The 23,721-nt window shown below is 51.8% G+C and overlaps 11 protein-coding genes across 11 annotated transcripts; 4 read left to right on the forward strand and 7 right to left on the reverse strand.

Annotated features, from left to right (window-relative positions):
- Positions 1-114: 114 nt before the first annotated feature.
- Positions 115-2,590, forward strand: N7446_011667 (putative actin binding protein; the record flags this gene model as incomplete). The annotated part of the gene is made up of 4 exons (XM_058520409.1): positions 115-313; positions 377-564; positions 619-2,448; positions 2,504-2,590. 4 exons carry the CDS (start codon positions 115-117, stop codon positions 2,588-2,590), a joined length of 2,304 nt encoding a protein of 767 aa, XP_058367933.1.
- A 436-nt stretch (positions 2,591-3,026) lies between these two features.
- On the forward strand, positions 3,027-5,898 carry N7446_011668 (dynamin-related GTPase DNM1). The gene is made up of 3 exons (XM_058520410.1): positions 3,027-3,203; positions 3,291-5,267; positions 5,339-5,898. The coding sequence occupies exons 1-3, from the start codon at positions 3,105-3,107 to the stop codon at positions 5,651-5,653; spliced, it is 2,391 nt and encodes a 796-aa protein (XP_058367934.1). The 5' UTR covers positions 3,027-3,104; the 3' UTR covers positions 5,654-5,898.
- A 99-nt stretch (positions 5,899-5,997) lies between these two features.
- N7446_011669 (uncharacterized protein) lies at positions 5,998-7,494 on the reverse strand (the record flags this gene model as incomplete). The annotated part of the gene is made up of 4 exons (XM_058520411.1): positions 5,998-7,004; positions 7,066-7,082; positions 7,152-7,177; positions 7,225-7,494. 4 exons carry the CDS (start codon positions 7,492-7,494, stop codon positions 5,998-6,000), a joined length of 1,320 nt encoding a protein of 439 aa, XP_058367935.1.
- A 238-nt stretch (positions 7,495-7,732) lies between these two features.
- N7446_011670 (uncharacterized protein) lies at positions 7,733-10,245 on the reverse strand (the record flags this gene model as incomplete). The annotated part of the gene is made up of 2 exons (XM_058520412.1): positions 7,733-9,496; positions 9,562-10,245. 2 exons carry the CDS (start codon positions 10,243-10,245, stop codon positions 7,733-7,735), a joined length of 2,448 nt encoding a protein of 815 aa, XP_058367936.1.
- Positions 10,246-10,514: 269 nt separating this feature from the next.
- Positions 10,515-12,742, reverse strand: N7446_011671 (ELMO/CED-12 family protein; the record flags this gene model as incomplete). The annotated part of the gene is made up of 3 exons (XM_058520413.1): positions 10,515-10,969; positions 11,024-12,395; positions 12,476-12,742. The coding sequence occupies 3 exons, from the start codon at positions 12,740-12,742 to the stop codon at positions 10,515-10,517; spliced, it is 2,094 nt and encodes a 697-aa protein (XP_058367937.1).
- A 179-nt stretch (positions 12,743-12,921) lies between these two features.
- On the reverse strand, positions 12,922-14,903 carry N7446_011672 (protein phosphatase regulator REG1). Its single transcript, XM_058520414.1, has 2 exons — positions 14,068-14,903; positions 12,922-14,013 (listed from the first exon to the last, which is right to left on the reverse strand). Exons 1-2 carry the CDS (start codon positions 14,628-14,630, stop codon positions 13,059-13,061), a joined length of 1,518 nt encoding a protein of 505 aa, XP_058367938.1. The 5' UTR covers positions 14,631-14,903; the 3' UTR covers positions 12,922-13,058.
- Positions 14,904-16,260: 1,357 nt separating this feature from the next.
- On the forward strand, positions 16,261-17,189 carry tma22 (putative RNA binding protein Tma22; the record flags this gene model as incomplete). The annotated part of the gene is made up of 4 exons (XM_058520415.1): positions 16,261-16,309; positions 16,373-16,392; positions 16,583-16,670; positions 16,762-17,189. 4 exons carry the CDS (start codon positions 16,261-16,263, stop codon positions 17,187-17,189), a joined length of 585 nt encoding a protein of 194 aa, XP_058367939.1.
- Positions 17,190-17,341: 152 nt separating this feature from the next.
- On the reverse strand, positions 17,342-18,779 carry N7446_011674 (uncharacterized protein; the record flags this gene model as incomplete). Its single annotated transcript, XM_058520416.1, has 2 exons — positions 17,342-18,068; positions 18,133-18,779. 2 exons carry the CDS (start codon positions 18,777-18,779, stop codon positions 17,342-17,344), a joined length of 1,374 nt encoding a protein of 457 aa, XP_058367940.1.
- A 1,555-nt stretch (positions 18,780-20,334) lies between these two features.
- Positions 20,335-20,893, reverse strand: N7446_011675 (CGR1 family protein; the record flags this gene model as incomplete). The annotated part of the gene is made up of 3 exons (XM_058520417.1): positions 20,335-20,475; positions 20,615-20,760; positions 20,839-20,893. 3 exons carry the CDS (start codon positions 20,891-20,893, stop codon positions 20,335-20,337), a joined length of 342 nt encoding a protein of 113 aa, XP_058367941.1.
- A 405-nt stretch (positions 20,894-21,298) lies between these two features.
- Positions 21,299-22,310, forward strand: amcA (putative mitochondrial ornithine carrier protein AmcA/Ort1; the record flags this gene model as incomplete). The annotated part of the gene is made up of 2 exons (XM_058520418.1): positions 21,299-21,400; positions 21,450-22,310. 2 exons carry the CDS (start codon positions 21,299-21,301, stop codon positions 22,308-22,310), a joined length of 963 nt encoding a protein of 320 aa, XP_058367942.1.
- Positions 22,311-22,707: 397 nt separating this feature from the next.
- Positions 22,708-23,474, reverse strand: N7446_011677 (ubiquitin carboxyl-terminal hydrolase; the record flags this gene model as incomplete). The annotated part of the gene is made up of 2 exons (XM_058520419.1): positions 22,708-23,375; positions 23,420-23,474. The coding sequence occupies 2 exons, from the start codon at positions 23,472-23,474 to the stop codon at positions 22,708-22,710; spliced, it is 723 nt and encodes a 240-aa protein (XP_058367943.1).
- Between the last annotated feature and the right edge of the window lie 247 nt (positions 23,475-23,721).

Here is a 23,721-nt window from a genome sequence, read left to right on the forward strand (position 1 = left end):
CCCACCTACGTCAACTTCCTCTCCTCTCTCTCTCCTATCCTTCCCCTTCACTTCACTGACACCGAGTGAAGGATCTTCTCCCACGTGGTCCACAATCTTGTCTCCCCCCCAGTCATGGCTTCTCTCAACCTCTCGTCCAACGGTCCCTCGATATCCAAGAGCTACCAGACGGTGGTGAATGCACCTCCTCCGTCTACAGCAGGTTCGCCAACCTACGGCCAATGGGCTGTCTTTTCGGTTTCTACTCCACTGGTCAGTGCCTTTCAGCAGGATGCAGGCAAGGAGAGTGTGCTCAAGGTTCAGAGCTCCGGAGGTCAGTGATCTCGCAACACATCATCAATCGTATGCCACTCCCATTGACATCTAATGCTGGCAGAGGGTGAATTGGCCGATCTCATCGAGGAATTCTCCGAAGGAAGGGTACAGTTCGCATATGTGAAAGTGACAGACCCAAATACAGGTCTCCCTAAGAACGTCTTGGTTGCATGGTGTGGAGAAGGTGTTCCTGAACGAACCAAGGGTTACTTCACTAGCCACCTGGCTGCGGTTTCCAAGTTCCTTCATGTGAGGAGTTCCTTTTTCATGACGTACTTCATGCGAAACTAATTTGGTTGGTAGGGATATCATGTTCAGGTTACTGCCCGGGCAGATGGGGACCTAACCCCCGAGGGAATTGTCCAGCGGGTGGCAGACTCCTCCGGCTCCAAGTATTCCGCAGGGGAGTCTTCTATCCCCAACGCCGCCCCCCGACCTCCTGTGGCCAGCAAGCCTGCTTTCACACCGACGAGATCTGGAGGAATCGCCCCCAACCCCGCTCGCCCACAGCCGGCCTCTACAAGAGCACCGGTGGACGATGATGGATGGGGTGCAGATGCCCCTCCAGTGACCCGGACTCAATTGGAAAAGGTTCAGTCTGCCTATCAGCCAACCAGAGTGAACCTGCAAGAGCTCAAGGCAAACCCCACAGCGACTCGCCAAGCTCCTGCCACGACCTCAGACGACGCTGGCGTTGTCAAGGGTGGATACCAGCCAATAGGCAAAGTTGATATTGCTGCCATTCGGAGACAGGCTGCCGAATCTGGCCAGCTCAAAGATGAGCGCCCGGCACCTGTCAAGGGGTCTTATGAGCCGGTCGGCAAAGTGGACATTGCTGCTATCCGATCCAAGGCACAGAAGCCAACAGGTGACAGTGTTTCAACGAGCCCCGCTGTCAATGAGCTCCCCACAACGCTGCCCGAGCGACCTGCCCCGTCCAACGCTTCAGAACGGTTGACAACCCTACCCAAGCCCAAGGTTGCCAATAAGTTTGGCAGTGGTCCTTCCTTCCCTGGGACTAAGCCGCCCCTCCCGACTGGCCTTGATACTAAGCCGAGCGCGAGCGCCCCAATTGGTGTTGCAAGCCGAACATTTGCCGATGAAGGAGGAAAGACACCTGCTCAGATCTGGGCCGAACGTAAGGCCAAGGAGCGTGGAGAGACTCCGCCATCTCGGAGCGCTGAGCCTACTCCGATTCAGAATCAGGCCAGTGGTCAAAACGAGTGGAAAAGCTCCTACGCTGGCAAGTCATGGGCCCCTGTTCAAACCACCCACGAGAAATCCCAACTCCCCGAGCCACCCGTTGACGCAAGGGCCATTGATCAAGCGGAGGAATCCCAGCCTAGCATCAGTGATATCCGCGGTCAATTTGCCCATGATACGCCCGCACCACCCGCTCCTCCGGTCCCGCAGGCCAGTCGCCCCGTTCCTGTACCTGGCCTATCCTCTGGACCTGAGCCTGAGCCCGAGCATGACGCTCAGCAAGTTCTCCCCGCGCCCCCGCAGCAACCTCGCTCCCCAACTCCTCCCACCCCACCAGTCCGCGAGAGCTCCCCCATCCGGATTGCTATGCCGGTGGGTCAAGGTGTTGCCGACGCCCACGAGGAGCAGCACTCTCCACCCCCAGCTCTTCCCGTTCAGAGCCTCCAAGAGGCTGTTCCAGACGAACGGGACCTTGAGGAAGATTCGCACGACCTTGGCCGTGCTGCGGCCGAAGCTACTGCACCAGAGCAACCTCAGGGCGGACTGCGCGCCCAAGTCCAATTTGACTATGAAAAGGCAGAAGACAATGAGATTGAGTTGCGTGAGGGCGAGTTTGTAACCGACATTGAAATGGTGGACGAAGACTGGTGGGTGGGTGTCAATGCTCAGGGCGAGCGTGGTCTCTTCCCGGGCAATTATGTGGAGATTGTGGAGGACGGCAAACATGAAACTCATGCGCCTGCTGCTCATGAGTACGAGCCAGAGCCGGAGCATGCTGCTGCCGTCCCTGCTCCTCCCACACCCGCCGCTGCCCCTGCGCCAGCGGCTGATGTGAGCTCCAAGGGGCCTACTGCTACCGCTTTGTTCGACTATGAAGCCGCTGAAGACAACGAGATTGGCTTTCCCGAAGGCGTGAAAATCACCAATGTGGTAAGTTAAACAGATTTTCTCGGTCCGGCTCTATACAATGCTAACCAGGCCTCAGGAATTCCCCGATGATGACTGGTGGCTCGGTGAATACAATGGCGCACGAGGACTCTTCCCAGCCAACTATGTCGAGTTGGACCAGTGACTGGCTTCGGGATTTCATTTTCATATCCTGAGTAAGAGCAACCCATGGAACTCCATTCGTCGACTTGAGACTGTGTATTCTTGATCTGTCTAGTATAGATAGCTTCATAGCAGATTCCAAATCAACTTTCGCATTGAAGATACAAACAAGTCTTTAGACACTCAGCATTTCCACTTTGTATAGTTCAATAGCAATTACGCCTAACATAGAAAGTAAATAAGAAATCCCAACTGGTGCATACTCCGTACAGGACTGCGTATAGTTAGCTGTGTGATAAGATTGCGATCATCGACGTCATGGAGCTGATCTAAGCCATTAGGTCAGCATCACGTGCACAGAAAAGTGCCCATAAACAGCGTAACCAAGTGCATAGGGATCCGGTGACTCTGCACGCGACTCGGCTTTGCGCGTCTCTTCCCTTCCTTTTGTCTTAGGCCCCGTATCCTTCCCCGGAAACCCGTGTGTGTGTGCCATCTTCATTTCAGGAGTCCGCTTCGGTTCACCCCCAAACATCATGGCATCGCTGGGCGAGGATCTACTTGTGACGGTGAACAAGCTCCAGGATCTGGTCTTCAACACCATTGGAAATGATTCCCTCGACTTGCCCCAAATTGTGAGTTATTTTGGGTAGAGCCCTTGCAGTCTTGGGGACGAATCTCATCGTGGATGCCGGTTAGGCTAATCCGGACCTCCTTACTAGGTTGTTGTTGGCTCCCAATCCTCTGGAAAATCCTCTGTCCTCGAGAACATTGTCGGACGGGACTTTCTGCCAAGAGGCAGCGGCATTGTCACCCGTCGGCCTCTGATTCTGCAGCTTATCAACGTGCCCAGTGAGCGCGACGATAAGCCAGAACATGATGAGATTCACATCCCGCACACGGCTGCAAGTGTTGCCGGCCAACACGAATGGGCCGAGTTCCACCATCTTCCCGGACGCAAGTTTGATGACTTTGCGCAAGTGAAGCAAGAGATCGAGGCCGAAACGGCGAGAATTGCAGGAAGCAACAAGGGCATCAACAGACAACCAATCAACCTCAAGATCTTCTCTCCTCATGTGCTCAACCTGACCCTGGTCGATCTTCCCGGATTGACCAAGGTACCAATTGGTGACCAACCCTCCGATATCGAAAAACAGACGCGAACCTTGATTCTGGAGTATATCGCCAAGCCCAACAGTATAATTCTTGCGGTCTCACCAGCCAATGTGGACCTGGTTAATTCCGAAGCGCTGAAACTCGCTCGCCAGGTGGATGCAATGGGCCGAAGGACGATTGGTGTTCTGTCAAAGCTGGACCTCATGGACCATGGAACTAACGCGATGGACATCCTGTCCGGTCGTGTCTATCCCTTGAAGCTTGGCTTTATTGGTGTGGTGAATCGATCCCAGCAGGATATCCAGTCTGGTAAATCACTTTCCGACGCCTTGCGGGCGGAATCAGAGTTCTTCCGGCATCACCCAGCATATCGCAACATGGCTAACCGGTGCGGAACACACTTCTTGGCCAAAACTTTGAACACAACCCTGATGTCGCACATTCGAGACCGGTTGCCAGACATCAAGGCTCGCCTCAATACTTTGATGGGCCAGACACAGCAGGAGTTAGCCAGCTATGGAAACAAGCAATTCAGCGGCGAGGAGCACCGTGGCTCACTGATTCTCCAGCAGATGACTAGATTCGCTGCCTCATTCATTTCCTCCATCGACGGAACTTCCTCGGAGATTTCCACGAAGGAGCTTTGTGGTGGAGCAAGGATCTACTACATTTTCAACTCGGTCTTTGGAAACTCCTTAGAAACCATTGATCCTACCCATAACCTGACCGTTTCCGATATCAGAACCGCCATCCGCAACTCGACTGGCCCTCGTCCCAGCTTGTTTGTCCCAGAATTGGCCTTTGATCTGCTGGTCAAGCCCCAAATCAAGCTTCTTGAATCTCCCAGTCAGCGCTGTGTTGAGCTGGTCTATGAGGAGCTCATCAAGATTTGCCACACTTGTGGTAACCAGGAACTTCTACGATTCCCTCGCCTTCAGGGGAAGTTGATCGAGGTCGTGTCTGACCTGCTCCGTGAGCGTCTGGGACCTTGCTCGAACTACGTGGAATCTTTGATCTCAATCCAAAGGGCCTACATCAACACCAACCACCCGAACTTCCTCGGTGCTGCGGCTGCTATGTCTTCAATCATGCAGAACAAACAGGATGAAGAACGCAAAGCCTTGATGGCGGAGGAAAAAAGGAAGCGCGACAAACGACGTCAAAAGGAATTGGGGGCTGCCAACGGCACGGCCAACCCCGATGAAGAGGAGCATGCCGATTCCAAACAAAACCTCCCCATCCGAAGTCAGTCCACAAAGGGCTCACGGAGCATGTCCCCTCACATCGGCCGCAACGGCGATCATGGCATCGCTGCAACCCTGAATGGAGCTCATTCGAATCATGCCGCATTTGGCGGCTCGAGTACCGCCCGCGATTCATTCCTGAACTATTTCTTCGGCAAGGAGGGTACTCACAACACGGCCATGGCCCCGCCGTCTGGAATGAACTCCAACCGGCAAGCAATCCATGCCAGTGAACCCAGTATCAGCCAGAGTATCCGCCGTGCTGAAATACGGTCCCCCGTTATGCCCACCGAGGATTACACAGCACCACCCGAGTATTGTGGCGATGTGTCTGCTTTCGTGAGTGTTAATATAAGCCCTGTTACTCTTTCCATGTGCCCATTCACTTACATTTTATCTCTCCTTTGCAGCCCAATGAGAACACTGAGCCTGCACTTACCGACCGTGAGATGCTCGAAACTGAGCTTATCCGTCGGCTCATTTCATCCTACTTCAATATCGTGCGCGAGAGCATTGCCGACCAGGTTCCCAAGGCTGTCATGCATCTCCTGGTGAACCACTGCAAGGATGTGGTGCAGAATAGACTTGTGAGCGAACTTTATAAAGAAGATCTTTTCAGCGAGCTGCTTTATGAAGACGATGGTATCAAGGCCGAGCGAGAGAAGTGTGAGCGGCTCTTGGAGACATACAAAGAAGCCGCAAAGATCGTTGGTGAGGTGTTATAGATGGGTTCTTTTTTTTATTGCTCTAAGCTCGAGGAACCCGCCGGAGATCCTATTATGCGCCATGCTTGATGCGTTACCCGCCGTATGGCGTGGAAGACTTGTGTTGCTCTTAACTCAATTTATGTACAATTATTGCGACCTGCACATGATATCGATATATCTTCACCTTTTTTCGAAGTTCGACCAACCGTTACGATCAGAATGTCTGTTATCCCGTAGCTGTGAGCCAATTTGTGAAGATCGTGCGGAAACTGCAATTTCCTTGTATGTGATACAAGATGCCATATATATATATATATCTTGTCTAGGCACTGAAGGTTGATACATATCTAGAGCTCCATATATCATTGATTTTTCTTGGTCGTACTCCGTAGACGGGCACCCTCGAAGCCATACAGACCACCGCCAACAAACACCAGGGCTGCTCCAGCCAAGACACCACCAGCAAGATGGTTTCCAAACAGATAGATTGACAAGAGCAGCGACACCAGCTTGCGAATATTCAAAAAGATGGTGACTGTCAATGATGACGACTTGGCGGACAAAAGGTGAACACCACGAATACACAGGTATTGCGTCAGGGCATTCATAATCAAATACGCCACTTGCACGGGAAGTTGTGCAAGTATAGACTGGACGGACGGGTGGTGTTGGATTTGATCCAGCACCGAGAACGCAGTACTCTTCGTTAAACTCGACACAGACGGATCTAACAAGATATCACGGTTGAGATGAGACAGCAAAGATGGTGACGAAGCTACCACCCGCCACTGAGACAACAGCTGCGCGTAGCTTGTGAAGAATATAGGTAGCGAGAGCGTGTGCGAGTAGAAGAGAGCCTCCTTCCAATGATCCCTGCCGTAAGTGGTATATAGGCGGTCCGCGTACATTCCCTGGAAGGCGGACAAAATCATTGCCAGAGCGAGGATGGTGAACCCTGTCACAGTAGTCATCATGTCGACGTCGGTATCAGGCGACTCGACTGTGATTGACCTCCCTTTGGCCTGGGCATCGGCCAATGCTGCGGCTGCCACGCCCACGCTCAGCATGGCCACCGCAGCGATCTGACCTCGGGAATAGCGTTTTCCATTATAGATATAACCAGTCACCATGGAAGCTACAGGGCCAGCAGACCGCAGGATGATATGCAGCGGCACAGAGATCTTATATGCGAATGCCCAGTTGTTCAAGAGGTTTACCGTCACAAAATAGGCTGTATATACCACCCACGACTTCAAGGGGATCGCGCGAGGACTAATGAATAGTGATTGTGGTCCGGCGGAGAAGGAAAGGAAGCTTGGAAGGGTAAATAGTGCGCAAATCACGAACTGGGCGAAGGTGATCAAAGGACCTGCGCGGAGGGAATCGAGTCAGATGAAGCATTTTGTAACCTTGACGAACTCATTGCTTACCGGCAGTAGGTTGTTCTCTGTAAGACAAACGTCAGTATAGTGCTGGCACGCCTCAAGTGGCTTCACTCGTTGACTCGTTGACTTACTTGATAATTGCCTCCAGTGCAAAGACCTAGCCACCCATCAGCCTTAACCAACCCACAAGCCGGAGAGACTCACATTTGCACAACAGCCACCAAAGATGAGAGAGATCATTAAGATCATGGTTGTCCAACTGGGGATTGCCGCATGGGCAGCCGCAGCCACTAGGCCGGGCACAGCTCTCTTCAATTGGCCATAATCCGACTTGCCTTCGGGCTTTCGAGACTGAGACGCGCTTGGCGAGACAATGGTGGTATTCGGTGTGTTGACAGAGCCAGCACGGGAGCGAGTTATCAGGTAGGAGTCATTGTGCCCTCGTCTCAAAGGAGAGTCATTGTCATTGAGCATTCTACCTGTTTGACTGTCAGCCCGATATCTTTGAAATAGTACGAGTGTTTGAACCTGGACTGAATGTGCTATATGTACAGGAGGAAGTTGACAACAGACAGTGGATCTTGGGAGTAAGATCGGCGCGTACCGCCCGGCACTTCAAATGGCCACACATACAACTACACACTACACACTACATACTCAAATACCTACGTAGACATGTCTTGATATTTGCGATTGAACTATACACAAGCTCCTAATCCACAATGTCATCGTCACTGAGGAACAGCTTCTCTTCTTCCTGGGGAAGCCGAGGTCCAAAAGCATTGCTACTGGGCTGCTTCAACCGCCATTGCCGAGAAGGTTCCTCTACATCATCCATGACATCTTCGCGAAGGCTATCATTGGCCCGGATGCTGGTGATCTTGTCCAATTGCCAACTGTCCGGGTCATGGCGCCGGATGATGGCCATGTAGGGCAACTGATGCAGTAGAAGATCATGGCGAGGCATCATTGTGATCACACTTGGGAGCTTTTCTTTACCACTTGAACTGATTGCCACCGACTTTCCTATCTGGAGGGTTTTCCAGGATTTGACACCCGTTAGATCAGAGCTTGAATCCGTCAAAGACTCGCTGAAGGGGTCGAGTAATCGATTTGTCCAAGAATCAATCAGTCCGTCGATTTCTTCAGTCTCTCTCCATAGACGGAGAGATGCTGGGTAAAACATCTTGTGGGCATCACCCGCGCGGCTTCGGGCACCCCCGGGCCCGACTTTCCTCTTCACTGGGTATGGGAGCGCAAAAAGAAGGCCTCGCGCCGCAACCTGGAAGCTCATTTCCTCCTGTCGTAGTACATCGACACCGCTACTGAGCGCAGTAGCTCCGGTCCCGACTCCTGCCCGCGCGCCTCCTAGTCGGCGGTCAGCGCTCAGGATATCACTGTCGGATAGTGCCTCGATGCAGTTGTTAAAAGAATCCGTAAAATCGTCCCCATTACAAGACGGTGGGTAGTTCTCATGAAGGGCGCTGATGAAGGTTGGAATATCTGTTCCGGTTTCGTCGACCAGATCATTCACCAAGACCTGCGAGGCTTTGGCTCGGTGGTAGCGACGCAAGTAGTCTGGCGGCGACGGAAGAATCTCGCCATCATCCTCGATGAGACTGGGATCCATCCGTTTGTTGTATACTATCTTTCCAACGGCATGGAACATACCCAAACTGGCCTCTCTCTGCGTAACCATCTTGAGAGACTCTTGCTCCATCGCCGTCAAAGCGACTTCGGCTCTGGCCTTCTTCGTTTTGACTGCATTACCACCCCATTTACCGGCGCCGTCTCTCTTTAAACAAAGGAATTCAAGTGATGATATTGCACTGCGAATATCTCCGATTTCGGAGATTTTGTCGATGACACTTGGGCCGGGAAGTTGTACACGTTTGGAATCGTGCGATTCTCTTTCGAGGATAGATCGCAAAGCTTTTTGCATGAATGTAGGCGCGATGGCATTAAAATCGAGAATAGTCGTCCCGGAGTGATTGTAGATGACTGGCCCAAGTAATCGATGAACTGTTAGGCTGTCCGAGATTGAGGATGCAGACCCCAGCAACGTTTCCGATACAATAATAACAATAGGCGGATGGGCCAACCCAGCCTTGCCAAGTGCATGATCAGTCGCCGCGGCAGCCAAATAGCGCTGAAGAGACGCTCGAAAAGCCGTGATGTGAGAGGAACCCCGAGTAAGTACCGTTGGAAACTCTTCGACAAGCAGGATTCGATGATCCCGAGAGCTCTCTTGCTGGGCATCGAAATTGTCGGTACCGTCGAGGTCAAGTCCTCCAAACTTATCACCACGTCCAAGGAATTCGTCAAAGTGAGCGCTCACAGATTGATAGTCCGGGGATCCAAAATCCAAAACCGGGGGATTCTTCCATTCGATAATATCATAACCAAGTGATTCGGAAAGAAGATTTATAGTGGTGGTTTTCCCACTGCCCGCCGGACCGCGCAGGACGAGTAACCTCTGCTCATGTTAGAACCAGTTCGTAACCACAAGCATATCACCATGATCAATTGCTTGACACTCACCTCAGGCCGTCTCCCTGAAAAGGCGTCTTCCAACCAATGTTGCACATCGGAGACCTTTTTCTTATGAACAGCCAACTCGCCTAGATTGGCTGGGGCGAATCGTTGAGCCCATGGTCGCCGGTCAGGTACCCCAGCCGGCTGGGACTTTGCCGGTTTCTTTGTTTCCCCATTCGTTTCGTCCGGGGGTAGAATAAATCGTCTCGCTTGTGTCTTTCTTCGCGGTTTGGGTGGAGGTTTAGGCGCAGGAGGACGCGTCTTGGAGCTCACGCTAGTGGTCGGACCCGTCCGCTCTTTAGCCAGATGCTGCGTAAATATCTCATCGTAGGAATCATAGTCGTCTTCGATTAAATCGACATCCACTGTTTCTGTGACCGTTGCGAGGGCTTGTTTCTTCTCGGGCGGGGGAGCCCACCGTTGTCCTTCTGTCGCTGGTTGGAAAAAGGTATGCAAGGACTTGGACTTTGAATCTGGCTTCGGTGACGACTTGGCTTTTTTAATGGGAGAGGGTGAGCACGAAGGAACACGGGTTGATGTGTACGATTCGGCGGGTTTTGGACGAGAGGACAGGGCGACGGGTTCAGAGGTTGATTCACTGATACCAACTGTGGATTTTCTAGAGCGAGACCTTGATACAGAAGTTCCATCCTTGTCGGATCGGCGTCTTTTCGAGGGACGACTGTCCATGACCCCGGAGTTGGTCTGGAGAAGTTGAAATACGCGATAAGCTTATGACGCCAAGCGTGGAGCCCAACATAAATATGTATCCATCTAGCGTTTATAGCGTAGTATTTAGCATTTATTTATATACTGTAGTATACTCATATGGATTTAGTAGAGTTGTAGTTGATATATTATTTGCAGATTTACAGTAATGTGCACATCCAGCCATGATGGGTATATTGACCAGATCCCCCAGAAACCAAATCCCCCCAAATATAAAAAGTCCGCTCAGGCTATGCGCCGCCAAATACATCATAATAATAGTCTTCATCCAAGCCATCTCGAGCAGGTACCTGAGGGGCCTCGCCTGCGAAGGTCGCATCATCAAAGCGAACGTTAAGTAGACGGATTTTCAACCCGTAGTTGCTGACCAGATCAATCAGCTTGGTGGTCTCTGCCGTAATGGGTTGCTGGTTGAGGAGCATCAATAGACCATCCAGCCACTCGGATGCAATGCTGTGTGACGAAGGCCGCAGCGTGAGCAAGACTACCTCTTTTTGGGTTGTCCTGCTGGCCGAGCGGGTGTGGCCAGGCCCCTTGCCCTGGCCGCTAGAAGTAGATGGAGCATAACCGTGAATAGTGATCTTGGTTGCAGGTTGACGGGGTGCAGACTTCACTGTGGCTGAAGAAGCATGATCTGGCGCTGTGGAGATGTTGGAGACAACAGATGACACGATTGAGAGATCAACTGTCCGGGATGTTAGTATCAAATACATCACTATTTTGGATAGGCAGCTCTTACTTTTCTCTGGTAAAGTATCCAGCTCCGGAGCCCCGTCACCCATGGATTTAAATGCCCCGAAGTGTAGGTAACGTCGGTTGTGAGAGAGTTGAGCAAATTGATGCGACCCAGTCGACTTCTGCACTGCTCCATCAGATTTGGGACCAGAGTCCATGGCGAACCAGGCACCTCGAAGAAGACATCGGATCCGTTGCTCCTTGACGAACTGAAGGGCTTCGTGGTGGAGTTCCTCGCGCACCTGGCGCAGGTGCTGACCCCATGCATCCTCGTACGTCAGTTCGAGGAGTTCCATCTGTAGCCCGCGCAGACGATTATATTCGAAATCGGCCAGCTCTTCTTCCACGTCCTGTACATCCTTGGCCCGAGAAGCTCCGCCCACCACGGATTCGATGAGGATGCGCACGAGCTCGATGAGTTTGTCCAAATCCTCAACTTCGGCGGCAGTTGCCTTCCACAAGCGGAAAAAGGCCTGTAATCCAGCGACATGTAGCCTGGTCCAGTGTAATAGCAATGGCTGAAATAGTCTATCAAAGCCCGAGCGGGATTCTGAAATAAGATATGTCTTGGTATCATCCACCTCTGACTTGTTCACCTCAAAATGCTCGTATAAAATTGATGTCACAGCCAGAGATGCGCGTGCGATCGGGCACCGTTGCCGTGCCGGCTTTGTAGAATGCTCCAAGAGCATTTTCTGAAATTCATCTTGATGGCTGCGCACATAGTCCGCCAGATCCATCATGCCTAGGAAACCAACCTCATAGAACTCCACAGCTGGACTTTCCGTCTCGAACCCAAGACGCCTCCACTTCTCCGGATGGTGTCGTTTTGAGCGTCGTGTGTCGTCGCCATTCTCGGTAGCCTCGTCGGGGTGCTTCTGCGGGTTGCTGGCCAGGTGAACCCCCTTCAGTGCGCGGCGATGCTCGGGCTTCTCCTGATTGACTGGAATGTCTCGCCATTTCCGCAGCAGCACTTTGGTCAACGACTGGAATTCGAGTAACGGATGCGCCAGGTCTTGAAGAGCAGAGTCCTGCATGAGTACATAAACAGCCCTAATCACACCCAAATCCTGCAGCTTCTGAATAAACTTCGGCCACTCTGCTTCGGAGTCGTGTGCGATCGAGTCACGCATGAGGGAGTTGATCAATTGCAGCGCATTGGCGCACAGGGCGTGGTCGGCGGAGGAAAGTCGGCTCACTAGCATTTCCAGGAACTGCGGGTATATGGCAATGGCGGGTTTCAAGGCACGGAAACCAAAATGGTCTACCTGGGATGCACGGTTCCCGATGTAAGGATGGGAGACGACGGAGACGAGAATCGACATGGCGCCTCGAAGAATATTGACCAGGGGATGGGTGACAATCAGCTCGACAATCTGTAAGAGACTCATATTAGCATCTGATAGAAGAGACTAGACTCCAAGGCAAAACATTGCAGTGCCCAAAGAGAGCTCACCCGTTCCACCAACTCCTGATCAACACATTCCCACCCTTTATCCACGTCGAGAAGTCTGGCGAAGCTCGTCAAACTGTAAGCCAGAGTATTTCCAGTAGCATGGAGGGTCAAGTAGCGTAATCGGACCAAACCCCCCTCTGCAATGAAGAGGTCCGCAAAGGACGGGTCTCCAATGTTGCCCTGGAGCTTGAAGACGGCCATCTTGCGCACGGCATCTTCGTCGCTGCCCAGGCGCTCGACCAATTCAGGGACATTGACGTTCTCCATGCCAAAAGTCAGAGATCAACTTTTGCCGTGGGTAGGGGGAAAAACGCGGAGATGAAATTCGGGAGAAAGATCAGGGGCTGTGGGGCAGTTGAACGATCTACTTCATGAACGCCCTATTAACGTTAATTAGATTAACAGTTTATATTATTTATATTACAGAGTATTGTGTAGAAAGTATAGGGTGTAGATGATATATATTAAATTCTCAGGCTGTTTTATTATGGCATTACTTCGTTATATTCCGTACACGGGGAAACCTATACAGCTTGGACACCTTCATGCCTCCTTTTTTCCCTTTCATTATGTACGGGCTGGTTCATCGTCGCCAGCCCACGTTCCAGATCACATGGGCAATATCTCGTGCCGTGTTCACAGTGTCCACGACTCGATCCAAGATGCTGGAGCTGGGCGTTTCATTTTCACCTTCAGGCATGAACATGCCCGAGGCAGTCAACCGCAATGGACGGTCTGAAGTAGCATCGTCCTCGACAAACCAAGGGCGATCGCGATCAGGGTAATTACCCGTAAAGTCCAAACTGGGATCTTCATCATCGTCTAAAAGGAAGTTCGCCGAGGGTTCTGGCCGCAGGGTTTCTACAGAGGGGGAGGGTGATAATGTGGAAGCATTCGGGGTGGACCAACGACCTAGTATCGTTTGGGGACGAGGCTCTGGAGGGTCACCCCGGTACTTGAGGGTGGTAGAAGGTAGGGGAGCGATTGTCTTACTCTCGCTGAAACTGTTGCGAGGGGTGCTGCGAGTGCTGGGAGACCGGTTTGAGATCTGCCTCATCATGACCACGCCATCATCGGACGATTCATCGGCAAAGGTTGCTGGCCACTCGTCGAAACCCTTGGCTTCGACCGCAATGCATTGCACAACTTCATTGTTGAAGTGGATATGGCGGCGTTCAATCGGAGATGCCATGCCGGAGGATGACGACGTCGTAAGAGTACCGCCTAGGGAGAAAGTTGAGCTGCCGGTCCGGTGATGTAACTGGTCCAGATCCGTATTAGACCTCGGGAAGGGAGGACGAGCCCAGCCATTCTCAGCTTCTTGGGCTTTTAGAATGGCTCCGGCATGCTGGAGTAACGTATGTTGGGAGAGGGACCGCTGGAGGATGGCCTCCGAAGCAGTCTTTTTTTTCAAGATCGGTTTCCGATCTAAATAAGAGTTCGGGGTGTCCAGGCGACTGGGAGGAGGAGAAAGGGTCGCACGCTCGCCAGAACTTTTCAATGGGCCATAGAGCCAGGTGACATCACAATCTTTTAGCCTGTTTGGAGAGTCAACATGAAATATCAGACAAAAGGGATGAGTCGGCACTTACCAGTTTAGGCTCTCCGGCGAGACGGTCTTTAGATTGTGCTTGGATTTGGCCCATGTCCTCCACGAGGCATTCTCCAGTCGTACTCCATTACTGTAGTCATTCCTCCGGCTGGTCACATAGCGCCACGAGGACCAGATATCTTCTTCCTTCCAGTCATGCGACAGGTAGTCCACATGTCTTGAGGGCTCATCCTCGATAGAAGTGTCATCTACAGCAGGGGCTGCCGCCCAGGCTGGGTGTGATTCCGTTGAGGCGTCACTCTCATCTTCGGGCTCTAGAGCATTGCGCATAGGCTCGTCGTAAGAGGGAAGGACAAGTTCATCTTCCAAAGGCAAACTATTTATGTTGGGGTAGGCGCGTGGCTGAGAAACGGGCATGAAAGTTGGAGAGGGAGGTGCGGATAAAGTGGACGGGAGGGAGTTATCCCTTGCCCGATAAGCATCTTGCATGGGTAACTTGCTATCAAGTTGATCTCCCAGGAAATATCGTTGCACGGTGGGACACCGGCGAGGATCCGGGGATAAACGCGAAGGGTTTTCGCGGGGGACTAGCAGCGCAGTCATGGCCGTATGATGTAATGAGGACCAAGGGGGTCACGCGGGTAGATCAAGACCAAGCCAAGAAGATCATAGGGGCTTGGGATCAGGTGGGATAATCCACAGGAAAGAGAAGAGAAAAAGAGAAGAGAAGAGAGAAAGAGAAGAAAGATAGAAGACAGAAGGGGAGAACCAAGGAAACGGGGAATCGGGGCAGAACGTGGAGAAGCGGAGAAAAGTGCCACAAGTGAGAGAGAAAAAGCAACGAACATACAACTTGATATAGGGGGGATATTCTCGCCACTCGATCTTTTTACATGTATGTTTTGTCTATTATTATGAGGCTAGACCGGACGAAAATCTAGTGCAACCAAATTCTCCACATCTGCAAGTCGTCAACTATAACGGCTGGGAGTGGATCTACACATCTGAGGGACCGAGAGTCTGCAGGCCTGAGCACTTTTCTTTGCCTTCCTTGACTCTCTATTCCCTGGTCTGTGGTTTGTGGTTTGTGAGAACATTCTATTCTCTTTTCTCTGCTACCTTATCTAGAATGCTGTCATGACGCATTATGGCAGTTGTCCTCTGGGAATCCGGTTGGTCAACCACACCTCGGAAACACGATCGACGGGCCGATGGGATCAGAGCCGGAGCTATCCAGGCGAAATACGGACGTGTGTGGACCGGACGATAGGCGGGATCGAGATCATTCTGGATTGGGCTGATTGGAAGGTTGCATGTCTATTCCAAGGTTTACAAGTATAGGAAGTTAGTGTGGTGGCGCATGCAATTGTCGGAACCACACAGACGGCAGAGAGAGAGATAGGAGGGCAACACAGAGAGAAAAGCTCTTGTTCGAGTCGGACAGGAATTGCCTTTGTCTGTGCGCTTGCATTGGACCTTTGGATGCATGATTGGCCTCAAACTAAACCCTCAACAGACGCCCATTGTTTATGTCAATCGACCAGTGGGAACTGGCCCTCGCCGCATGTTACCGTCAATCGGGTTCAGGCCCTCTGGAACTTGAAACTGTACTTCGTGTTCCTCGGAGACATTTATCTCCCACTACTGCGGACCCCAGTTCCTCTCCCCACGGGCCCCCTAACGTCTGTCACCACGACGATGCATTATTGGCTCATATCGAGGATATCAGACTTGGCTTGCTCGCCTTCACAAGGGGTATATCGCCAACACAGCTAGCTGACGTAGACTATATCCCCTCTTCCCCTGGCGCCTGGCTACTACTGCCCACACTACTCCGAGCTATCTTATCAGCCCTGCGGATCCTCAACCGGGCACCAATAGACGCTATCATATCACGACATGCAGTCTAACGGTTCAGCGCCTGCATTCCCACTCCCACTTGGCCTGGGGTCCAGTGGATCGCAGAATGCGCCGTCAGAGAGATAGGATGCCGTGATAAAGGGATTCTGTTGTTTGCCACTGTACTTGAACCCATGTAAAAATTAAAATGGTGTCATCTGTTCTCGGCATAGCATGTAGGATGAAGGATGATCATTACACTATCGACTCGCTCCGATCCATTCTCGATCCACGTGACTCCCCAAAGCGGCCTAGCTGGCAGAACTGCCCCTCCGCCCCGCGATGTGTTGATTCTGAACAGCTGAGAAGTCTAGACTAAGATTATTCTCAAATCATGGAGGAATCAGGATCAGTACCCGCAAGACAGGTGGTCTACTGTGGAGGTGAGGACCCCCGTGGCGCAGAACCTTGGAGGAGAACAGCGCTGACGGAATCTATTCCGATAGTTTGCACATTGCCCCCAGAGGTACGATCGTGTTTTGTCCCTCTCCTTGGATGTCAAGGTCCAGCCCGTTCCCCGCTCCCCCCTTATCACCCCCCAGATTTAGTGCGTGGTATAGCTTCTGGCCAGAGCATAGCGCCTGCAAAAGCTTACTACCCGGATCACCTACATCCTTCTGTGCTTCTGTGCTTCTGTGCTAACCCGCGGGGGATAGTACTGTGAATTTGGGGGTACTGCCAAGAAGTGTGAAGAATGGCTCAAGGATAACGAGTCGGGCCTATGGGATAAGCTATATTCCGAAGGTATGGAGCTCCTAGGGGCTGTGTACTTCCTGACATGCAGCTAGTCAATCTGGACATGAGGCGGCATACCTGATAACTGACTCTCCACTAGATGCTTTGAACGCCAACCTCTCTACCCTGTCTGTCTCAGCGCAAGAGCGTGCTGCCAAGGATGCCGCCAAGAAGGAAGCCAAAGCTGCGGCAAACGAGGCACGAGATAGCGAGCGCAAGGCTGCCTCCAAGGTCCTGATTAAGCGCGTGGAACGGAACAAGCGCAAGTACGTCACGGTGGTCATCGGTCTGGAGGTGTTTGGTCTGGAGAACAAGAAGATTGCAAAGGATTTGGGCAAGAAGTTTGCCACTGGGTCCTCGGTGACCCGGTCGCCAGCAGGCATTGAGGAGATTACCGTCCAAGGAGATGTCAGTGACGACCTTTCCGACTGGCTACTCGAGGTGCACGGAAATAAGATTCCCGAGGCCAACATCGAGTTCATCGAGGACAAGAAGAAGAAGAAGAAGAGCGAAGCGGCCATGCCGTAATGACGACAACGAATCCATTGCAGACTGGGTATCATGACAGAAATAAATTAAAAGTACAAATGCAAGACTCAATCCCATGCAAAAGCACTGCAAAGCCCCCGATTCCTGTTTCACAGAAAGTCTATCTCGGGGAGACAAGAGGACAACCATTTTCATAATTCATCCAACACCCTCAGTGGATCATGCTCTGTAGGCACAGCATCGGGTCCTGACCGGTCCTCCGTCGAAGTAGGACTAGCCTTTGCCAGGCTCTCGCGGCGATCTGCAAGGCTGGGCGGGTACGGCAAGGCCCCTGCAGCAGACCCGTTTCCTTTCCCGTCTAGTTCAAGGATTGAATCCCATGCATCGGACTGGGGTGGCACAGAGGATTGGTTCAACGCTGCCAGGCGTGATAATTCAGCGTGGGGGGACTGGAATGGTGGCCAGGTCTGGAGGACGAGGGCGAACACAAGCACCAGCAGTGCACTAGTGGCAATGCCCCAGAAGATGCGCAAACGACGACTGGTGCGTGTTTGCCACTCGGTTTCGCGCTGTTCCCAGCTATCTATTTCGTGTCGTACGGTCTCAAGTCTCTTGCCTAGTTCTTCCACTCGCTGTTTGCCTGCTTTCATGCGCTGATCTAGCGCATCTGCCTTTTCAATCTGCAGTTCAAACCCTTTGAGGTCGCTGATCTGTTTTCGGATATCTTGGTCCAACCCGGCAGTTTCTCGTTCGAAATTGTTGAGAAGCGTCGAGGCAGAGTCGGATAGTTCCTGGAAAGACGAGATGGTCGAGTTGAGTGCTGTGATTTTCTCAAGTAGATTGTAATAGGTGTAGTCCAGCCGACGCGTAACATCCGTGGCCAAGGTTCCAATAGAAGCCAGCGCAGACCGTAGGTATCTGCGTAACAATTAATATATCATGCATTGAAGCTGCACCCACAGCAGAAAGAAATATTGCATACTCTTCGCCCTGCTTCCTCCGCTTTTTGACCCTCTCCAAATCCTCCGGCGATTGAATCTCCTGCCGTCGTATCGGCCCCAAGCGCTCCTGCTCAGGCGGGTCGAATAAACTCCCTTTGCGACTCCCATCCAGACCTGTCGAATCCGACCCCCATCTGGACCTCGTGGTCTCCCTTGTAATCGGCCTCAACAACCCATCATCCCCATCACGGTCCTTATCCCTCCCACCAGACCACGTAGGCAATAGCCCTCTCGCACTTGCTGATGAAGCCAAATGGCTCATCGGACGAGGAAACCGTAGTTCCCGCGATTTGCTGTGTTTATGGCGGTGGGACCTCGAGCCATCGTATCCGGCGGGCTCTACAAGTTGCCGAGGTGAAGGGGATGGGCGAGTTCGTCGCGAGGAGGACGAAGTATGTGATGCCTCGCCCTTTGGAGAGACCCCACGGTCTTCTGAGCCATAGCGATTAGGGCGACGGGAATGTCTGTCGGTTTTGCTTTCGTGTGTGTTGACTGCGGAGAGTTCCTCCGGGGTGGATTGTCGGTCATTGGGTTGCGCTTGGCTTCGAGAGGAGCTCTTAGAGAGAGGGAATGTGGCTGATGTTGCTCGAGAACTTGCAAAGGATGGGCTCTTGTATGGAGGTTCCATGGCGACTCATCGTGGAAGAAAAGCTTGGGGAAGCTTGTCGGAGTTGTGGAGTTGGATAACGCCAAGGATCAGCGGCACAGCTTAAATAAGATCTTCCACCTCCAGCACCGCAGGGCTTCTTCGCTTACTACATGAGATCTACAGTTGCTTAAGAGGGTTGAAGACGAGATAGTAGTGTCAATTAATCCTATCATCGTCTCGCCCTGTCCTCAATCCATCTTCTCGCTGGCCTCGTTTTATAGTTTTCTATAAACCCTTAGGTAACTTACTGATCATGCACCCTCGTCCTCCAATCATGCTGAATGGAATAATGCAGCAAAATGATTATCCTTGTGCTGAATTTGATCTCTTCTGGACTGGTGGAGTCTGGTGGAGTGAATAAAAGGTATATGTGCCGGGATGATGCGAATCGCTGGCTTTGTATATGGCTCCACCGTTTCGTTCTCGAGCGAGACATTCTACAGAGCTTCCTATTGCAATTTCAAGACCACCATCAGTGGTTTATCCCATTGAGCTAGAGCAATTAGGAAGAAGCTCTGGTAAACAACATCGCACGCTAACTGTCTTTGCGCGTGCGGCAGGGGAGTCGAGAAATATCCTGCATGGGCCATAGTAAGATGTCGCCCACTCAAGGGTCTGGATATGCTTGAAAATTGTGGATTTGATTGTTTGAGCGTTACTGTCTCTCTAACCCTCAGTACTATGGTCTCAGGAGACGCGAAGAATGCCATTCTCAGGCCAGTATCATGGTAGCGTAAGTCTCCATATCCTAATCCAACTACTTCTTGAGACCGGCGAGGATGTCTTATGTTGTAGCGACAACCCTAGATGACATTGAAATCCCAATATATACAATGACGCTGACTGGATGCTTTTGCTTTACCAGAGATCTCGATTGCCCGTGAGGAGCCTAGTGTGAGCAAAGACGCAGCTCGGGCTAGTATGGAAAGGTCTTGAAACATGTTGTCACTCACGGGCAGATCATCAAGATAGGCAAAGATCCCGAGATAGTCGCTCGCTTTGACGATGAATACTAGGAATTAGGCGGCTTTGCTGGAACAGTCTGACTAGACTGGATTTGTTTCCGCCGGCGATGGCTGTATGCGATTTGCAGATATCATCAGCACATCCAGTATTAGAAGCCGTAGTAAATCGATAATTATAAGACCAACAAGTGCACCTTTCTGTTGGTATATCTCTCTTTGAAACTTGATAATCGGAAACGAGCCGTTTCTGGTCTGACCGTGTCAACTACGATAGGCAGCGTACTGCACTACATGTTGATGTAAATGAATGTTGGCTAATTCCGACTGTAATCTGCGTGGCAATTCCGACTAATTTGTTCTACTCAATTCTACTATCAAACACAAAGTATAGCAAGATGTAACAGAAAAAAAAGTTCGTTTGACTCGCTATTATAGTGACCTAGAACCCTCAGAACGCCTGTAATCAGCCCATGCCATGAGTCTGTCGCCAAAAGTCCCAAGCCGATGTATATACACATGCAAAGTAGGGTATGGCGATATGGAAAAAAGGACCTCGACAATCTGGTCGCTCACGAGTTGAGCAGCTTGTTGCGCTTCTCTCTGCGCTTGAGACGCTCAACCCTCTTGTGGTGCATCTTCTCTGCCATCTTCTCATACCGGAGCTTCTCCTCCTTGGCCTCGCGGCGGTCCTTGATGCGTTGGATATGGGCCTGGGCAGATATTCTCGGTCAGTGATACCGTTCTTGGAAGGTGAGGTCGGAGATAGTGCAGTATTATGGAGACCACCGGAATGGAGACAGTCAAAACAACCGAGGTGAGACAGCACGGGAAGCAATAAGGTTCACATACCTGACGTTCGGCCTCACGCTCTTCCTTCATCTCACGCTCCAACTCCTTGACGGCATCCTGGTGCTTGCGCGCCTCTTGACGCTTAGCGTATGAAGTCAAACCGGCATTAGGGCGGAATGCCTTCTTGGTGCCATGCCAGTTTTTGCCTATAAGTCCGATCGGGTCAGCCGAGATGAGGAACAGCAGGGAAGTGGGGACTGGGCATTAATTATTTTTTCACTGACCGTTTTTCCGCATGCCCGTTGGGGGCACCGCCGGGGTCTCTGTTGCGGTGGACATGGTGAGGGGCCTCTTGAAACAATAGGCACTTGGTAGAAGTAAGTGGGAGAGTGTCGAGTGGAAGAAGCGTGAAGCGGCAGAGGTCTCGAGGATCCGAGTTTTTCTTGATTATCTCGATCTGATAAAATGTCTTGGCACGAGGCGCTAGACAGAAAATGCTACTTCGACTCCACCCTTCACTCGTTTTCACTTTCTCCAAAGGGCTTTTCGTCTCTTTTCCCTCCAACTTTCTTCTCTTCCCTTGCTCGCTTCTTGTGCTGGTGGCTTGGCAAGCCTCGTAGGCCCATCAAATCCCTCACACCGCCCCTCCCCCCACTACTCTCGACTTCGCTTTTAATCCCTCGTTACACCCCCGTCTTACCATGTCCTGCCGATAACCCTCTTTTCTCCTCTTAAAATTACTTGATGGCGACGGAGCATGCGATCATTACTGAGCGGCCGATGGAGCTGCCATCGCTCCCGCCCAACCAGGGCCTGGAGGCCATGAAGGACATCGTCTTTGGATCGGTAAGGAGTCTTTGGCCGCAGGAGAGAACAGACATTGACGAATCCCCAGGCGGCAGGAATGGCAGGCAAACTTATTGAATACCCCTTCGATACAGTCAAGGTCCGATTACAGTCACAACCCGAACATCTCCCTCTTCGATACTCCGGCCCGTTGGACTGTTTCCGCCAATCGTTCGCTGCCGACGGCTTCCGTGGTCTCTACCGAGGGATCAGCGCCCCGATGACCGGGGCCGCCGTGGAGACTAGCTGTCTTTTCTTCAGTTATCGACTCATCCAGGATACCCTGCGCGCCACGGTGTATCCTAATGTAGAGCACCTACCGTTCCCGGCCCTCGTGGCGAGCGGTGCGCTCTCAGGATCAATTACCTCGTTGGCGCTCACTCCGATCGAGTTGGTGAAATGCAAGATGCAGGTTCCTGCCGAGTCGGCCGCTAAACCGTCTGGTCCCATGGCACTGGTCGCAACCATTTTCCGCCAGGAAGGATTGAGGGGATTCTGGCGCGGCCAGATGGGCACACTTATTCGTGAGACAGGCGGCAGCGCGGCGTGGTTCGGTGGATACGAAGGTGTATCATCGCTTTTCCGCAAATACAACAAATCACAGGCGCGACCAGCCTCTGACTCACTCCCCGTTTACCAACAAATGATCGCTGGCGCAACGGCTGGCATCAGCTACAACTTCCTCTTCTACCCTGCCGACACAATTAAGTCTCGAATGCAGACCGAGGATATCTCCCGACTCCCCGTCAGCGCTCAGCGACAGACCTTCTGGAGCGTGACCAAGGCGTTGTGGCGACAGCAAGGGCTAAAGGGCATGTACCGCGGGTGCGGGATCACCTGCGCGCGCTCGGCGCCCAGTTCCGCCTTTATTTTCTCTGTCTATGAAGGATTACGGCAATACTTTGGATGAAAGAAAAAGAGAAACATAGAGATTTTTGCATATAGACTTGTGTTTTCTCCGTCCGGACGATCATGTTCCCGGATCTCCTCTTGGATTTCCCATTACTTAAACTTCGGATTTTTGCACCGCGTTATACCCCGAATATATTCCAAGTCAATGCTTGACTACACTTTCCATTACCTTTCCTCACACTGTCACCCAGAATCACCAATCCGACACGCTATCATGAAGCAGGGTAAACACTGTTCCTGGCTTCCGCGTCGGAGCCATCATATTGGCCGAAGAATTGAGACTTTGACCTATGCGTGTCAGCTCAAGCGATTGCTGGATGGAAAACTTTATGTCGTGATTTGATATATACACAAAAGATCTTGCCAATAGAGCTCCATTCCTTGATCCTCCAAGCTCATCCTGACACAGCAACAATACTGATACCCCTATGATCCACGTTTTCAGCAGCCTGTAAAAAGCCATTGACCGTCATTTCCAAACCCTTCTCCGAGAGCAGATCACCCTCCAACTCCCCTCTCAACAATGGCCCATTCATACCTCCATTCAGCTCCCACACCTTCCTATCCTTCTGCACAAATGCCACGAAATGAAACCTACAGTCATCCCGCGGCGATGGCACAATCGAACACCCCTGCGACGCAGCATCCATATGCGCCTCCTCCAAGAACTTGGATTGATATAGCAACTCAGCCCTCTCCGTTGGTTCAAGCTCAACAGCCTTCTTCACTAGCGCATGTAGCTCTGATCCAGTCACATGTTTACGAGAATCAAGATTCAAAACCACATGTAGCACCGCCATCAGGCCACATGCATGTCCAATCGTCTGTTTCATCCATAAGACTGGCTCGTCAGGCCCGCTCCCTGTATAGAGAGGGATGGTGGGTTCCACGGCGGAGCGGGTAGCTATGTAGATGGGTCTGTCGGCGAGCAGGATGAGGGCGCTCACGGGCCGAGGGATATGAGATAGCATGTCGGGAGCTGTAGAGAGGACATCGTGAAATGTCAGGGTAGGAGATATGCCCAGGTTTCTACATAGATGCGTGATGGTATCGGGATTGTTTTCTGGATTGTGAGAGATGGTTCTGGAGCTAGGGCCAAGGACTTACCTAGCGGAATGAATGTTTTACAGCCGTTGATGACCTGCACTCCTGGATGAGCCATAGTCGGGAGTATGTTGACGTTGGAAGTCTTGAGTTGTTGATGCCATGCGGGGAAACACCGATTAGTCATGGTCAGCTCGAGGCTGAACTCTTTCTATTTCAATATAAATTCTACGGTTTCCTTTCCTCCAGTACTAGATTTTACCTTTCTACCCGGTCATGGAATGCTGCTGATCCGGTGTGGTGTGGCCGAGATAGTCTTTGCACAACTTTTGATATGATCTTCTCTTCTCCCACATCGCGTTGCT

This window comes from Penicillium canescens (genome assembly GCF_028828765.1).
Source record: "Penicillium canescens strain IBT 15451 chromosome Unknown utg000008l_segment0_segment0, whole genome shotgun sequence".
Taxonomy (NCBI): domain Eukaryota; kingdom Fungi; phylum Ascomycota; class Eurotiomycetes; order Eurotiales; family Aspergillaceae; genus Penicillium; species Penicillium canescens.